General features: G+C 38.0%; 2 protein-coding genes across 2 annotated transcripts in view; both read right to left on the bottom strand.

The window, feature by feature from the left end:
- Positions 1–399: 399 nt before the first annotated feature.
- Positions 400–5944, bottom strand: LOC115411335 (LIM zinc-binding domain-containing Nebulette-like). The gene is made up of 3 exons (XM_030123447.1): positions 5467–5944; positions 2194–2318; positions 400–792 (listed from the first exon to the last, which is right to left on the bottom strand). Exons 2-3 carry the CDS (start codon positions 2254–2256, stop codon positions 616–618), a joined length of 240 nt encoding a protein of 79 aa, XP_029979307.1. The 5' UTR covers positions 2257–2318; positions 5467–5944; the 3' UTR covers positions 400–615.
- A 6066-nt stretch (positions 5945–12010) lies between these two features.
- LOC115411287 (nebulin) overlaps positions 12011–19127 on the bottom strand; it is a 218846-nt gene continuing 211729 nt past the window's right edge. Inside the window, exons 92-96 of the mRNA XM_030123363.1 lie at positions 17698–17802; positions 15915–16019; positions 14070–14162; positions 12583–12675; positions 12011–12486 (exon numbers count right to left, since the gene is read on the bottom strand). Of these exons, the coding sequence (XP_029979223.1) occupies positions 12277–12486; positions 12583–12675; positions 14070–14162; positions 15915–16019; positions 17698–17802 (606 nt within the window). The 3' untranslated portion in view covers positions 12011–12276. The remainder of the gene's footprint in view (positions 12487–12582; positions 12676–14069; positions 14163–15914; positions 16020–17697; positions 17803–19127) is intronic.

Genomic DNA, 19127 nt, shown 5'->3' with positions numbered 1-19127 from the left:
GACCATGGTGTAGTTTTACAGGCTGTCATGTGGATTCACCTTCCGCTATATTCACTGTAAACTTCCGCATCTGGTTTTTGTAAAACTGTGGGTCACAGAGACGACTGTCTGACCCGTCAGTGGTCTGCGGTGTTTACACGTCACCTTTTAGTATCTGGTCCCCAGTCTTGGAACCCCAGCAGAGGTGATACCAAAAAACTAGTACCGGGTACCAGATTCCAGGAAACGCAAAAAGGTCGAGTCGAGTCGAGCCAGTACCACGTAGCGGAAATTCAAATGACACGTCACAGGAACAAGTGACCCTCCTGAGGAAGGACACAGGTTACAGCCCAAACATGTCAAAGCAAAAGAATGAACTCTGTTTCCATCTGTCTGACGAAGAAGAAAAGGAAATCTGTATAAGTTAAGATCCTGCAATCTGCAATTTGACCACTAGATGTCACCATGTATCACACACTGAAACTTTAAGATAGTCTGGAACTGAAGCGGGTTTAGGCGTCCATGTGGAGCCTGACAGATGGAAGCCCAGGTCAGTGTTTGTCAAACCGGACTCGTCCTTGGTTCTGAAATGCACAGGACATGGCTGATCAAACGCGAGGAGGTTTGGCGTCTCCTCTAGTTGCAGAACTCCACGTAGTTGGCGGGAAGCATGCCGGACTTGCCGGTTCTCTGCACGGTGCCGTACATCCAGCCCTCGTCTATGGGCTGAGCGTTGATGATGACGTCGCCGTCCCTGAACGACACCTCGTCGTGGTCCTGGGCGGCGTAGTCGTACAGCGCCCGGTAAACCCTCTAAAAATGACAGGAGGACAGAGTTAGAGACAGGATGGAGACCATGGACGACGCTTCCTCTGGTTTTGTTGAAATGAAGTTAAAGCCGCAGACACAGGGATACGATGAGTTTACATTCATGTCCGACAAAGTCCCATAACAAACCAAAGACGCGATAGAAGACATGAGGTCAGTCTAGGTTCTAGGTCTGGATCAAGGTTCCATTAAATATAAATACATTCTGTCGCATGACGCCAATAGACACATGGAGTCCAGCTGCACATAATGATAATAATAATAAGAATAAATTATTATTATTATTATTATTATTATTATTATTATTATTATTATTATTATTATTATTACTAATAATAATAATCATCATCATCATTAAATAACAATAATAATAATACAATAAAAATAAAATAATAATGATAGTAATAATAACTAATACAAATTAAAACAATCATAATAAAAAACAATAATAATAAAGTAATTATAATTATCATAAATAATAATAACAATAATAATAATAATAATAATAATAATAACAATAATAATAATAATAATAATAATAATAATAATAATTCTTTATGTAGCATCGTAAAGCAAAAAAATACTTTACAATAAAATTAGAAGTAAAGACATAGGCAAACCCCCCCCCCAACTAAAAGCCTGTCTAAAGAAGGTCTTCAGATGCTTCTTAAAAGACTAAGAGAAGAAGAGTTTAAAGTGTCTGTGGCAGTAAATGCATTCCATAAAAATACAATTCAACATCTGACAGCTGTAACCATGATGTGTCCCAATACTTTTGTCCATATAGTTTAGAAACATCAATGTTTCCTGAAAGTTTAATGAGAGATTTTTCTTCTTCTTGTGGTAGAAAATTATTATTTACAGTCAGAGCAGCAAAAATATTTTATAAAGTTGGAGGCAGAACATTTAAAATTATAGTCATGGATAAAAAAAAAAAAATACAAATCAATGTTGAGAGAAATGAAGTTAAAATCATCTCTGAGTCATTTTGGAAACAAAGACAACAATTTAACCCAAACTAACCAGTGCAATGATATTTATCCCATAATATAAAACTCTATTCTGACATTAGTCATCATAGTTTTGTATCCCAGACCACTGTTGGAAAACAAACACCTGAATTCAATGTGTCCACATACTTTTGTCCACATAGTGGGTGTGGTTTCATTGATGCTGAGTGTCTGGACGTGCGCTCATAGATCAAATGTATTATTATTACTTATAAAACGGTGTGGATTCATATCATTCCTGGTGTGTTTCTAAAGTGAGACCAGTTGAAAAGCTTTTGCTTCTGGGATGGTGTGAGCCCCCAGGATGTAGAAAAACCTGTGTGTGTGTGTGTGTGTGTGTGTGTCTGTGTGTGTGTGTGTGTGTGTGTGTGTGTACCATGGAGGCCGAATGCGGTGGCGAGGTGACGGATCTGACCGCCGACATGCTGGTCTGGTGCATGTAGCCGTGGTACTGCTGCTGCTGCTGGAGGCCCTGGTGGTACGCCCCAGGGAGGACAGGAGCTGGACACACACACACACACACACATACACACACACACACACACACACACACACACACACACACACACACACACGGTCAAACACAGACACTACACTGAGGTCATCGTCCTGGACTCAAACCCAGGTGGCGCTGTGGGTCCAGTGTCAGTTAGAAAAGTGAAGGCACACTCAGCCCAGAGGCAGGGGGTGGGTTAGGGGGTTTAACCCATAAAGACCCACACCTACGTTTGTGCCAGTTCCCCAGTGACATTTTCACTATATTTAACCTTTTGGGTTTTTGGTTTTTGGGGGGGAGGGGTATTTATCACCATTTATTCTAATATTATCCTCTGTATTTTGCATTTTAATAATAATAATAATAATAATAATAATAATGGATTAGACTTATATCGTGCTTTTCTTTGAACACGTACTCAAAGCGTCCGGTGGATCCATCCTTCATTCGCTCTCACATCCTCCCTCTGGTGGTGGTCAACTGCATCTGCATCCACACGGCCCCTCCCACCACCAAACTTTCCCACACATTCACATACCAGTGTGAGCAGCAGCACTGGAGGCAAGGAGGGTGAAGTGTCTTGCCCAAGGACACAATGGTACATGACTGGGACAGAGCGGGATTCGAACCGCCAACCCTTCGGTTATTGGACGACTCGCTCTACCATCTGAGCCATTTTGAAGTGAAAAAACTGGTATTATATTACACAGAGGTGGGTAGTAACACATTACTTTTACTCCGTTACATTTACTTAAGTAACTTATTACATAAATTGTACTTTTAAGAGTACTTTTAATATGACATACTATTTACTTTTACTCGAGTATATTTATGAAGAAGAAATGCTACTTTTACTCCATTACAATGGTGCACATTCTACTTGTTACTTTTATTCTTGGTCATTAGTTAATACACGAACCATTTGCTTTGTGTTGTTAGAAAGAGTTCCGCCAAAAACTCACAAGACTCACATGAGTTAAAGAAATTTGACAGAAGGGGAAGATATGTTTACAGATATCTATGCTAACTTGTAAAAATAAATAGAAAACCATGCACAGTATCTGCCTCCACCAGAACAGACTAGAAATATTAAAGTGATGGAGCCAACAATGATTATTGTGAGGTATTTGTAACTAGCTGTAATGTTCCCATATATATTTTCTATATTTTAACATTTCATTTATTAATTGTTGAATTTAAAAGAACAATAAATGTGATGTTACTCAGGAAGTACTCAGTACTTGAGTAAATTTTTCAATAAGTACTTTTTTACTTTTACTTGAGTAATTAGTTGGAGGACTACTTTTTACTTGTACTTGAGTGATATGTTTCTAAAGTAACAGTACTTTTACTTGAGTCTAATTTTTGGCTACTCTACCCACCTCTGATATTATAATAATATTGCACAAATCACATTCACTGTACATACTGTGTTTTTACACTTCTTTTCTACATTTGATGGACATATTCTTGAGTGTTTTTATATTTTTCTTTTATCTCGCTGAGGTCTACCTGTATGTAAACTGTCCTTATGTGCACATAATGATAATAAACATTCTTGAATCTTGAATATACAGGGTGCTTGTAGCCTGGCCAGTCATCCGTCTTTCTCGATGAGAAATCAGTCTGGAATCGTGGGGTTAGAATCCAAAGATGAAGGCGGGACTAACAGGAGTAAACCAATCACAGATAAAACAGACATGACGCTTTTGTCAGAGAAACTTAAAGGTGCGGAAGACTTTCGTGACCAACTTTTCATCATATCTGTCAAACCTCAGTCATATCCTCAGTATCATGAATCTGCCAGTCTGTCTGTGATTACTCACCTGAACCTCTTGCATTACAGTGAACACATCCACCAGAAACAAACCATGTGTTTACATTCAGAGCTGGGAAGTCACTCGGGCATCTTCAGAATTTTTTGTCACGACATGCATTGTGGGAAACGGAGGTTCGCATAGCCGCCTGCGCCCACAGATTCGTGGTACTGAGGATAAGACTGAGGTTTTACAGATCTGATGAAAAACTGGTCATGAAAGTCTCCCGCATCTTTAAGAATAAAGGGTGTAATTTATAATTCAATCCTTATTTTTGAATCAAGTAAACGACCGACAACAGTTGTACAGAGATTTGTGGACTTGGAACTGACTTTGACTTATGGCAAAAAGAAGTCGTACGATGCATCTCGAAACACCCGCCCCCCCAGACTTGTGATTGGTCTGGTATAAAATAGATCAGGCATATTTCAGACTGTTTACTCAGTATTGAATACAGAGAAAACCGGATGGCTGGCCAGCCTAGGGTGTTTGCTCTATATCCAAATAAAAGTGCCAGACTTTTTCCAAACTGCTATTTTTTCCCCCAGACTTTGACTTCATGTACTTTTCTACTTGTGTTCCTACTTTTTTGGTTGGGATTGTACCTGTTGTGTGTGGTAGAAAAGTACATTTTTATAAATGTATGAATGAATTGATGCACAATTCGCAGTAAATTATGTTTTACTGACAGAAATGTTTTCAAAACAAATGAAAATCACAAAAGTGCATGAATATCACACAAACCAGTTTCACTCAAATCATTCCAGTACTGACTGGTCAGTGAAATCTGATCAAATGTTTTATATATTTTCCTCATGTATTTATTGTTATGAGATTATGTGTCTTTGATCATACTTTCAAATTCAACTATGACAGACACTTTTTTTTTTTCGTACTTTAAGACTTTCACGCAAAATTCCACAATGCACAAACACCCTGTATATTTAATTTTCTGATCATGTAGCTGTGCATAAAAGCTCAGATTAAATTCAATGGTAATTATATCAAAAACTGAAGAAAAAGTGATTTTTTCAGCTAAATCTCTCATTAACTGAACATAAACCCAGTGTGTCCGTCCACTGTCATTGATCCAACTCCATGGGTTTGACTGGTGAATCAATGTTTCCACGGTAACGACTGAGCCTCTGAACGTCCAAATGGGTCATATCTGATGACCATGAAAAGATGAAGAACTGCATTTTACACCAATTACTGACATGGATTGATAGGATTAGTGGTTCAGAAATTATTGGATGGTTTTTGGTTGTCAGGGGCTCTTTGGGTCTTTATGGGTTTAAGGCCAGACAGTGAGTCCACCCTGCGATCAGACCGGTACCGGGGGTGTCGGCGCTGCTGCGGTCCCAGAGGTCGGAGGTCAGGGAGCTGACGGACTGGGCCTGGCTGTGGGTCAGGGACTGCTGGGACGGCTGTCGGTGGAACCGCTCTGACAGATAGACGCCACCGGGGGGCAGCACAGGACAAGACAGGTTTGACCATCAGAGGCTGCTGGGGCCGTTCTCTGTATTTACATTTTCAGCAGCATCGAGTCGAAAGGTGATATGGAAAATGGAACCACAAACACTGAACTCTTATCAATCCCCACCACTATTCATCAGCAGAAGTTTGTTGGGGACTATTTTCAGCAGTGGATCAGTCCTTCACTTATGGTTTTCGTTGATAACAGGTCAATCAACTTTGAGTCTGAAGTTAAACTGAGCTTACTCTTGTTAAAATCCCGGTGACCGTCGGCGAGGGCGGGGCTCTGTTCATTACAGGACTGACCAACAACCGCTCACATTCACACCTCTGGGCCATTTAGACCAAACTCAGCTCAGCTCAGGTCTAATCCCACTAGGTTTCACAAAAATGAAGTTGGTCTTATCTGAAGGGTTCATTGTGCATCTTTTTTTTTTGGGGGGGGGGGGGGGGGGGGTTATTAGCAGAACATATATTCAGATTTATGCTTTTTGGTGTTAAAATCTGAACACTACAAAGAACTGCTGTCAGTGATTCTCAGCTGGTGGGTGGTAAACCTGTTTTCAGGGGGTCACAGGCCTTTGTCTGAGCAGAAAATAATGTGAACAAACAAATCCTGCACTTTATTTTTTATGGAGCTGGGCGCCGTCCATTCACACTCCCCAACAGTAGGGGGCGGTAATGAGCTGTAATGATAATTAACACCGGACATTTCACCGCATAAAGAAACTCAGGTCTGACGACGACTTCATCAGATCGACTGAAACCTCAGTGTGTTTAATTCTTCAATAAGTGACTGAATGAACTTTTCATTTTTAACTGAGGTCACTTTTTTGGTTTTGGTTCAAATGGTCCTAATTTACAGTTAAAGGGAATATAACCATATTTACCATCGCCACCTACTGGTCACTTTGGTTTATTATGAGACTTGTCTTCTGTGTTTTCATACTGGGATATTCTGTTTTATCTCAGGTTCAAAACTCTCCATCTTTTATTGAATAAATTTGAGAAGTTAACTGTTATTAATTTGGGTCTGGTCGTTGGGGGGTGATAGTGGGTCCTGAACCCAGACCAGTTGAGAACCACTGCATTAGAACATATAGTAGGTGTCAAACTCCATTTAGTTCAGGTTCCACATTCAGACCAGTATGACTTACAATAGGCTGGACCAGAAAATAATCACATAATAACCTATAAATAATGGCAATTACAATTTTTTTCTCTTTGTTTTAGTGAAAAAAGCGAAATTACAAAATGAAGATGTTTACATTTACTATTAATCTTTCCACACAAAATGTGAATAACCTGAACATCTATGAACAACCTGAAAATTCTTAAGGAAAATAAGTGACTTTTAACAATATTATTCCTCAGTTTATCATTTACACATTAAAATTACTAGTGGCATTGTACTCGTGGTGCCATTGTACAATTGCATGAGAGGCTAAAATGGCCCAGAATACCTCACAACATTTGAATACGGACATAAAATTGTGCTTAGTAGATAGTCAGATAATGTTTCTATTCATTTGGTGAGTTTGGTGGCGATTGGGGCTGTGAAGGCTGAGGAAAATCTGTACAAACGCCCTCCTGTGTGCAACATCGATCAGACGGACAACATGTATTATATAGTAGGATACTTAAATTATACTTATTTATCTTAAGACATTTTAGGTTGTTCATATTTGTTCATAATATTCTTTTTTTTTAAAGGACAGTTTGTAGATGTAAATATTTTAATGTAATTTTACTTTTTTACAATGAAACAAAGACAAAATTTGGACTTGTTGTGATTTGTCACTTGTATGTTCCTCATACTTCACACTGGACTCACAAAAATACATTATTTAATGTATATTCCTCAGTGTAATTTTTGCTTTGGATGGTGGAAAGAAGCTGGAGAACCCACACAGACATGGGGGGAACATGCAAACATCACACAGTAAGCCCCGCCCCCTCGCCAGCCGGTGTTGGAATCAAACCCAGGACCTTCTTTCTGTGAGATGACAGCGCTAACCACTGCACCGCCATGTCGGCCCTCCTGTTAACTAACGCTTTGTAATTCTGCAAAAGAGAATAACTAATAAAAGTAAAGGTCTGCTGATGGTGGTGGTGGGGGGTGGGGGCAGGGTGGGGGGGCTGACTACCAGACATCCTGCGGAGGCTCTTAGACTGGACGTCATCCTCCAAAGGGTCAAAGTCAAAGATGGAACCCGGGTCTGTCCTCCACACCTTCAGGTCTTCAGAGGAAGAGGAAGAGGTCAGGCAAATTATTTCTATTATTATTATTATTTATTACTATGAGTACACTATATGGACAAAAGTATGTGGACAAGTTGAATCCAGGTGTTTCTTTTCTAACAGGGATCTGAGATACAAAACAATAATGACTAATGTCAGAATATAGTTTTATATTATGGGATAGATATCATTGCATTGGTTCGTTTGGTTTAAATTGTTATCTTGGTTTCAAAAATGACTCAGAGATGGTTTTAACTTCTTTTCTCTGCACACAGATTTTTTTTTTTTTTCCATGACTCTGATTTTAAATGTTCTTCCTCTAAATTTCTTAAATATTTTTCCTGCTTTGACTGTAAATAACAATTTTCTACCACAGCTAACCATCTACTCTCATCACATCTGACTGAAGAAGAAAAACCTCCCATTAAACTTGACGGAAATATTGATGTTTCTAAACTATGTGGACAAAAGTATTGGGACACATCATGTCTACAGCTGTCAGATGTCCTGTTCAGGATGATTTGAGATAAAAAAGATAGAGAATGAAATTTGTTCTGGTGTCTGTCACCTCGCAAAGACAAATTTCTCTGTTCCCGTAGAGTGTATGGGCCACATCCACTTTAGCGGCAGCTTCAAACCTGTTTATTTATTTTTTGTTGAATGTCTGTTTTGTTGAGTGTCTGTTGGCATCATGTGACAGCATGTTTTGATGCTCAGTGGAACCTCGATCCAGACCTAGAGCCTAGATTTCCCTCACGTCTTCGGTTTGTTACAGGACTTTGTCAGATGTGAATGTAAATGCATCGTATCTCAAACCATCCTGAACAGGACACCTTACAGCTGTAACCATGATGTGTCCCAATACTTTTGTCCACATAGGATTCAAGGATTTTCAAGGATATTTTATCTATAATTACCTGTTTGCACAGAAAAAGGAGAGGCTCTTCAATCTTGTTTTCCATTCAGTATTATGACAATAAAGGGAATTCTATTGTATTCTATTCTAATGGGAGAAAATTATTTACAGTGAAAGCATGAAACATATTTTAGAAATTTAGAGGTAGAACTTTTAAAATCATAGTCGTGGATCAAAAAAATAAATCAATGTTGAGAAAAAGGAAGTAAAAACCATCTCTGAGGCATTTTGGAAGCAAGGATAATTTCTTCTTTGTCTTCTTCTTATTTATTTATTTAAGTATTTATTTATTTATCTATTTATTTATGTATATTTGTGAATGGACTAAAGTGAGGACAAATGTTAAGTCTAGATGGATTTGGGTTGTGGGTAAGAAATTATGGAATGGACTTGATGATGAATTTACATTGTTCACTTCTTTGACAAAGTTTAAAAAAACCTTAAGCTTAAAGTCATTATACTGGGATGGTAGACATGTTTTTGTTGCTGATTTTTTGTTATGGTGTTAATGCGCGATGCTGTACACATTTAATTTAATGTAAGCAGTGTAACAGGTGAAAAGGACAGGCAAAAAAACAAGCTTTTGCTTCTAGCCTGTTCCTTTTATGCTTTTTTTTACTTTTATTGTGGTTGTTGTACTGGGTGCAATAATTGATGTACAAACCAAAAAGAAATAAATTCACTGATTTCAACCAAACTAACCAATGCAATGATATTTATCCCAATATAAAACTATATTATGACATTAGTCATTATTGTTTTGTATTCCAGACCCCTGTTAGAAAAGAAACACCTGAATTTAACGTGTCCACATACATTTGTCCATATAGTGTATGTCTAATACGCTTGTTTTTATCGTCACTGTTGTTATTCTTATTTTCTTATTTCCTTTTTTGTATCGTCTAATTCTTCTTATGCAGTCTTGTGCTACTACTGGAACCTTCATTTTGCCCAAAGGATCAATAAAGTTCTATCTACTCGAATGTCAGGCAGAGCTGAGAGTGTGTATTTATCACAATATCATTTTATATCCTGATAATTATGTTAACCCTATAACGCCACATGTATCATATATGATACATGAGTTTTGAAGCCCTCTACATGATCAGTGTGATATTTTTTTTCTTGAAAAACCTGATGTATACTATCAGATACATGCAATACACAGATAATCCACCAGGGGGAGGAGTTCATTCACCAAAGGCCTTTCCAGTGACACTACAAGACTGTCATTAATGAGGAAGGAGGAAGAACTTTGACCATTTTGAAAAGGAATTACCAATTCATTAGACATGTTTGGGTTATATTATATTTTTGTTTGTTCAAAAATAATAATATTTGAGGATTGAGACCTGATGTATCAAATATGATACAAAATTGAAAGTCATACAAGGAAATTGATGTTTGAAAAAATAAAATAAAATAAAAATGTGTATTGTTCAGAAGGACCAGTAAAGGCTCCAGTTTCAAAGAACTGGAATTTTCTGTCAATGAATTAATGGTTCAGGCTTTACAGGGTTAATATGGTCACATCCTCAGCTAACACTTGAATGATTTTGTTGTGTATATTTTAAGATTTTATCACTATAATTGTTAAACACATGTTCTGTCATTGACATGTTTTTCTATTGTTGAATATGACATAAAACTACACTTGTTTATTTCGTTTTAATCTCAAATCAAACTGGAACTAAATTACAAGAAATAACTCAAATTTTATGAGTCGTTTCCATCTCATGTTGTCTTCAGTCTTTTATGACATTTACTCCAGGTTTGGTCTTTTTAGTCCTTTTCATGTCGTTGTGTCTTTAATTAGTGTTATTTACAACTTGTTTGGTCTTTTTCGCAGTCTTTTCGCAGTCATTCCTTGCTGTTTCACTGACCTACGATGATGCCTCCTGGTCGTCTGTCCATCTCCATCGCCTGGGGGTGGATGCCTTTGTTGTAGCCCGCCTCTCCCATCATCTGATTGGCTCTCTGGTAGCGTTCCATGCTAGGATCGTCCAATCCCGGTGTAGAGCCTCTGCCGCGCGCCCGCTCAAAGTCCTCGTGGTACTTAGCCTGTCACAAAAAAAAAAAAAAAAAACCTCAAGTCAGTCGGAGCATGATGATAAAAACTAAAAGGCACATGGAGATCATACATTAAAACCACACACACAAACAGGTCAGGGTGCATTTGGTCAGTGAATAAAACACACAAACACTAGTTTTTAAGTGTTTTATTATAAATGTATTGTATCCCAATCACACACACGGTCGTACACTAAACGTTCACACAAGAGGAACAGATAAACACAGCCACCCTGCAGCTGGAATTAGATCTTCATTAGTGTATAATGACCTGAAAATAACATGTATTGTGTTTTTGTTAGCGTAGAACAGGGGCGTCAAACTCATTTTAGTCACATATCAGTCCAATTAGACCTAAAGCGGGCCAGAAAAGTACAATTATAGCATAATAACCTATAAATATTGACAAATCCAAATTTTTCTCTTTGTTTTAGTGCAAAAAATAACATTAAATTATAAAAATGTTTGCAGTAACTCTCCAAACAAGCGGTATTAATCTATTTAACTATCTAAACAAAAATGGTGTAAATAACCTGAAAAAATAGGACAAAGGCTCCTGTAGTCCACCGGCATATTTAAAGACATTAACTGACATTGGTTTGACCTTTCAAGGTCACTCAAGGTCAAAGGTCATGGCACCAAGTGAAAGCCCATGTGTGACTTTCTATCTATTGCCAATAGTAATTATATCAATATCTTCAACTGTTTTGAAGTTATAGCAGTTTAAAATGTGTCCCATTAGAAACCAATGGGGATTTTTAACATTTCAAAAAATTATATATAAAAAAAAAATCAAAAATCAATATTTCCCAATTCTTAGAACAAATTTAGTAGACCTGACCCCAAAGATGTTCCACAACAAAATTTATCAAGTCATTCTGGGGGACAGTTTTGGAGAAGAAGATTATTGAAAAATCGTTTACGAACAATGGACAGACGGACAAAAAACTGAAATTTCTTAAGAAAAAAAGGTTAAATTTTAACAATATTATGCCTCAGTATATCATTTCTACATGTGCATTACGGATCGGATCTACAAAGGTGCAAAACATATAGTAACAGGCAGACTATTGTAAGAACTGTACTTAATTTTCTTTAGACATTTCGGTTTGTTCATATTTGTTCGTGTTATTCAAATTTTACTGTTAAAGGATAGTTTGTAAATGTAAATATTTCCATAATTTCATCATTTAAAGTGTAAAAAAAAAGTGTAAGAAACTGTATGAAGAATATATTGACATTACTACAGCGCTGTGCAGATAACGCGCTGTCATTGGTCAGTAAGGGCCTCTCTGGGCGGGACAACAGAGGGTTAATGCAGTGTTGTATTAACTGCATTACAGCGCTGCACACGCCAATAATGACCTCACTCTAGACGAGCTAAATCTGCCCCAGGAGTTAACGTGGACCTCGGGTGAACACATGTCTCTGTTCCCCACGCCGTCATGTGATGTTAGTACCAGTGCTGCGGTCCAAACCACGGTGCCACATCACTCGTGTTAGCTCCTCCCACAGCCCTGGCGGGGGCCACGGCAACCGGGCTGCTACCGTAGAGACGAAGTCCTGAGACTTGCGCACACGCCTGTACTCGGGCGTGTCCAGCTCGGTGCAGCTCCGCCCCCTGATCTCCTGCAGCCCGCGTTGGTATTTCACCTGTTGAGACGCAGGTACACGGCGTCACGACCACATCACACCGATCGACGTGGACGTGTGTAGGTGGATGTGTGTGTTTGTGTGTTTGCGTCTTGCCGAGCTGATGTTATCCTGGTTCTGCCGGATTCTCTCCAGTTCAGGAGTCAGGCCGACGCTGGTGGCCTTCGCCGCGCTCTGCTTGTATTTAACCTGGCGGGAACAGACACAACGCATGATTTTACACACAGACGGTTAGTTTATGTCACAGAACACAAGCACAGACAGCTGTAACCAATGGCACTGGTTTAGTTCTTTCAGTTCAGATATACAGTGACAAGAAAAAGCATGTGAACCCTTTGAAATTACCCAGCATTCTGTGTGAAACGGTCATAAAATGTGACCTGATCTCAGAATCAGAATCAGAAGCAGATTTATTGCCAAGTAATTTTTGCATTACAAGGAATTCGTCTTGGTTCTGTTGGTGCAAACAGTTAAAAGAAGCAGATTTCAAAAATAAAATATAATAATGAGAATGTAGAAAAACAGAAGTGTCTGCATCTAACGCTACGTTCAGACAGCAGGTCTTGATGCACAATTCAGATATTTTGGTGAAATCTGATTTTTTTTGTGTGTTCGATCATTAGGGTATAATGACCTGAAAATAACATGTATTGTGTTTTTGTTAGCGTAGAACAGGGGCGTCAAACTCATTTCAGTCACAAAACAGTCCAATTTGATCTAAAACAGGCTGGAAAAGTAAAATGATAGCATTATAACCCATAAATATTGATAAATCCAAATTTTTCTCATTGTTTTAGTGCAGAAAATAACATTAAATTATAAATATGTTCGCATTAACTCTCCAAACAAGCAGTATTAATCTATTTAACAATCCAAACAAAAACGATGTGAATAACCTGAAAAAACAGGACAAAGGCTCCTGTAGTCCAACGACATATTTAAAGACATTAATTGACACTGGTTCGACCTCACAGGGTCACTCTCAAGGTCAAAGGAAAGCCCATATGTGACTTCCTATCTATTGCCAATAGTAATTATAACAATATCTTCAACTGTTTTGAAGTTATAGCAGTTTAAAGTGTGTCCCATTTTAAACCAATGGGGATTTTTCAAAATTCAAAAATTCACAAAAAAATTCTAAAATCATTATTTCCCAATTCTTTGAACAAACTTGGTAGACCTTACCCTAAAGATGATTCTCAACAAATATCAAGTCACATCAGAAAAGTAGTTTGTGATGGTAAAAAAAATCACCAGCTCAGACATTTGCACATTTCGAATTTGTTTGGAGCTGAACCAGGAAAACGTGTGATGGTTACGTCATCACTTCCATTCATAACAGAAGTGCTACAGGCCTGTCATGCTCTGGATGGTGTGGATATACGGGGCCATTTAAACGAAGACTTTTCTGAGAACGATCACGTCTGCTCAAGGGTTTTTTTGGAAAACAGAGGGGTAAATATCCGTTTTCCAAAATACTCTTAATCAGCATCATGTGTTTCCTTTACTCTTTTGGGATACGTTGAGATGTTTTCCACTCGTAACCTGCTGTTTCATGTCTTGGTAAATCTGTCTGTTCTCACTGAGCTGATGTTCTCCTGGTTGCGTCGAACTCGTTCCATCTCAGGCGTGTCCGTGACGGCGGTGCCTCGGCCCACGTCCTCTCTGTACCGGACCTGAACGGACCAAGAAGTCGACTAAGAGCTTCAAAGGAGGACAACGTCAGGTTTGACCGACAGCATCAGATTTATAACCACAGGTGTAAGACTGGATATTCTGCCTTCTGCTTCTACTAGTCGAACAAATCTAACCAAAACTGACTATCAGCCTGAATACTGTTGAATTTGAGCCCAGTTTGACTTCAAATTAAAAAACGGCAATTATCAACTACAAAACAACAAATAATAACAATAAAAAAACAAATATAAAGAGCTATAAGCCAATCAGTAACAACTAAAAAACAACCAGTAACGACTAAAACCCATAATTAAAGCATTGAACAACTAAACAACTAAATCCTTATTATATCAACAAGATCAAAAACAAAAACCAACAAATAAGACCAACAAATTTCAACTAAAAACCAATGAGTAACAACTAAAACAAATAACAACAAAACCAAACAGCAAAAATTAAAAACCAACAATTAACAAATAAAAGCTAGAAATTTACCAGTAAGAACCCCCCCCCCAAAAAAAAAAATAAAAATCAATTTAAAACCAATAATTAAAAGAGTAAGCAACAACTAAACAACCAAATCCTTATTATCAACTACATGGACAAAAGTATTGGGATGTCCTGTTCATGAGGATTTAAAATTTAAAAACAAAACAAAACATCAATATTTCCTTAAAGTTTAGTGGGAGATTTCATATGGACATATATGGTTAGTTGTGGTAGAAAATTATTATTTACAGTCAGAGAACCAAAATTTCTACTTAAGTAAAGTAACAAAGTATTTGTACTTTGCTACTTGACACGTCTACCAAAATAAAAGTATGTTCTGACATTAGTCAGACTCATTATTGTTTTGTATCCCAGACCTGAATTCAACGTGTCCACATACTTTTGTCCACATAGTGTTCAAATAAGATCCAAAACTAAGACCAACAAATTTCAACTCCATCAATACCAACATAAGTTCAACTGCATTTTAAGCCTCAGCTGCTTGTCTTTGTACATGAGTTCAGTCTGTTGGACGTCACATAAACCACATGTTCTTTGGCTGTAAACTGGACTGGACCCTAACCCTGGACACTGACCCATCTGAGTCCACCTGGACTCAGATGGCCACGGTGCATGTTGTGTACATGTGTACATGTTGTGTACATGTTGTGTTCATGTTGTGTACATGTTGTGTACATGTTGTGTTCATGTTGTGAACATGGTGTGTACATGTTGTGTACATGTTGTGTACATGTTGTGCTCATGTTGTGTACATGTTGTGTACATGTTGTGTACATGTTGTGTTCATGTTGTGTACATGTTGTGTACATGTTGTGTTCATGTTGTGAACATGGTGTGTACATGTTGTGTACATGCTGTGTACATGTTGTGTACATGTTGTATACATGTTGTGTTCATGTTGTGTACATGCTGTGTACATGTTGTGTACATGTTGTGTACATGTTGTGCTCATGTTGTGTACATGCTGTGTACATGTTGTGTACATGCTGTGTACATGTTGTGTACATGTTGTGCTCATGTTGTGTACATGCTGTGTACATGTTGTGTACATGTTGTGTACATGTTGTGCTCATGTTGTGCACATGCTGTGTACATGTTGTGTACATGCTGTGTACATGTTGTGTACATGTTGTGTACATGTTGTGCTCATGTTGTGTATATGCTGTGTACATGTTGTGTATATGTTGTGTACATGTTGTGTATATGTTGTGTACATGCTGTGGGTGTGGGCGTGTACAAACATCACTGATTCTCTTGGCGTTCTCTCTGGCGAGGACGATCTCCGGTGTCTCTGTGACTGAGGACGTCAGGCCTCTCATCAGTTTGGAGTCCCAGCAGTATCGCAGCTAGAGGGCGACAGAGAGCCGCTTTACAAACACAACTTATTTTTCTTACCCTACCCCCCCCACCCCCCGAAGGGGAGGCAACGGGTATTATTATGGTTCTGTTTGTTTGTTTACACTTTATCAGCAAAACTATTGGTTGAATTCATATCAAATTCAGTTCATAGATTTCCAGTGACCATGAATAGATGTCATTACATTTTGGGAACAGTAGGTCAAAGTTCAAATTTCTTAATGAATTATTTAAATCTTCTTTTTTCTCCCATTAACTTAATAATAATAATAATAATAATAATAATAATAATAATGGATTGGATTTTATATAGTGCTTTTCTAGACACCCAAAGCGCTTCACATTATTGATCCATTCTTCATTCGCTCTCACATCCTCCCTCTGCTGGTGGTAAACTACACCTGCATCCACAGCTGTCCTGGGGCAGACTGACAGAAGCATGGCTGACAATTCACGCCTACCGCCCCTCTGACCACCACCAAACATTCATACGCATTCATACACCAGTGTGAGTGGCACTGGAGGCAAGGAGGGTGAAGTGACTTGCCCAAGGACACAACAGCACATGGACAGAGCGGGATTCGAACCACCAACCCTTCGGTTATTGGACGACCCGCTCTACCATCTGAGCCATGGCCACCCTTAAAATGGGTGAAATTTCAAATGTCTGTAAAAACATCAATTTCGTTTCAATTTACTTTAAACTTGGCACATATATAGAGGTAACTGTTACGCTGACATCAGAATTAGAATCAATTTATTTGTTATTTGCAGAAAAACTGCTTTGGAAAATGAGTTGCAGGAGCTGAAATTGAAGAAAATTTCAGGAAATGTTGATTCTGGCACAAGGAACAAACTAGAAAAGCACTCGGAGAGCGCAGACCTCCGCCAAGACAGACCCCCCCGCCCCCCCCCATCACCACCAAAATGTAATCATTTCTTCCTTGTGCCAGTATCAACATTGCCTGAAAATTTCATCAAAATCCATCTAGAACTTTTTGAATTATCTTGCTGACAAACAAACAAACAAACAAACAAACAAACAAACACACAAAGCAAAACAATCGCAATACCTCCTGGCAGTGGTAACAAATACATTTTGGTGGTGATGGGGGGGGGGGCTGATCTGCCTTGGTGGAGGTCTGCGGTCTCCAAGTGCTTTTCTAGTTTCACTTTTTTATCACAATGATGTACATTGTATTACATTATAAACATCTAAAATTATATTTCATAATAGCAAAAAGTGTGGAAATGAAAGGAGAACACAAAGTTTTATCCCAAAAAAAGGGAAACCACTTGGTGTTCTTCAGACACACTCGCACTGAGTCAAAGATTCAGATAAAAATGTACCTGGAGTCGGCCTGACAACACCTGGGAATGTACTTTTGTGACGTAAAGTTTTTTTTTCTAAATCTACCACCTCTCTGTGAATAGCTCTGGCTTGAGTTAATATTAAAAATAAATAAATAAATGAATAAATCACATTACAGAGTTGGAAATGCCAGCACTTTTAAGACCTTAAAGTAAAATTCAAGCACTTTCCAGACCTTGAAAACACAACATTGAAATTCAAGTATTTTCAAGGATTTCAAGCACCCGTACCAACCCTGTTTATATGATACTCCCTTGAACAGAAAAGATATGAATAAAGGCACAAACCGTCCTCACCGAGCTGATGTGTCTTTGGTTGTTTCGGACTCGCTCCATCTCGGGCGTTTCTGACACCAGACTGTATCGTCCTTTCAGACGCTCGGCCTCATCTTTATACTTCTTCTACACACAGAAACAGGAACATGAGGCAGTGGTGCATAATTAAATAAATAAAATAAAGATCACTGAACATCGACTCAACAACTCTGGAACTGGCCTCAACATCAAACCGAATCTAAAATATCGAAGTGGAAGGGATTTTCCAAACTTGGCCTCCGTTCTGCTCAACCAACAAATCAGAGACACCAAGAACAAGAAACCACAGCAACATCAAATAAACTATATGGACAAAAGTATTGGGACACATCATATCTACAGCTGTAAGACGTCCTCTTCATGAGGATTTCAGATAGAACGTATTTCCTTAAAGTTTAATGGCAGATTTTATATGGAAGTGGATGGTTAGTTGTGGTAGAAAATTATTATTTACAGTCAGAGCAGGAAAAATATTTTATACATTTAGAGGCAGAATATTTAAAATCACAGTCATGGATAAAAATGTAAAAAAAAATCAATGTTGACAGAAATCAAATCAAAACCATCTCTGAGGCATTTTGGAAACAACAATAACAATTTAATCCAAACGAACCAATGCACTGATATTTATCCCATAATATAAAACTATATTCTGACGTTAGTCATTATTGTTTTGGATCCCAGACCCTGTTAGAAAAGAAACACCTGGATTCAACATGTCCACATACTTTTGTCCACATAGTGTACCTCTGTATATAAGTTAAATACCAGCGTAAATAAATGAAACACACGTGCTCATTCATTAATAAGGCAGGTCATTAATTCTATATGTTAATACTAGTGCTGTGTAAATAGAACTAAAGGGCATTAATTACAGCTGAAAAGTCTATTATCCACCAGACACTTCTACTACTACTACTACTACTACTACTACTACGACTACTACGACTACTACTACTACTACTAATACTACTACTACTACTACTACTACTACTACTACTACTACGACTACTACTACTACTACTACTACTACTAATACTACTACTACTACTACTACTACGACTACTACGACTACTACTACTACTACTAATACTACTACTACTACTACTACTACTACTACTACTACTACGACTACTACTACTACTACTACTACTACTAATACTACTACTACTACTACTACTACTATTACTACTACATACTACTACTACTACTACTAATACTACTACTACTACTACTACTATTACTACTACATACTACTACTACTACTACTACTACTACTACTACTATTATTACTACTACATACTACTACTAATACTACTACTACTACTACAACTATTATTACTACTACATACTACTACTACTACTACTACTACTACTATTATTACTACTACATACTAATACTACTACTACTA

This window comes from Sphaeramia orbicularis, chromosome 20 (genome assembly GCF_902148855.1).
Source record: "Sphaeramia orbicularis chromosome 20, fSphaOr1.1, whole genome shotgun sequence".
Classification (NCBI taxonomy): Eukaryota; Metazoa; Chordata; class Actinopteri; order Kurtiformes; family Apogonidae; genus Sphaeramia; species Sphaeramia orbicularis.
This window is presented reverse-complemented; position numbering and strand designations above follow the sequence as displayed.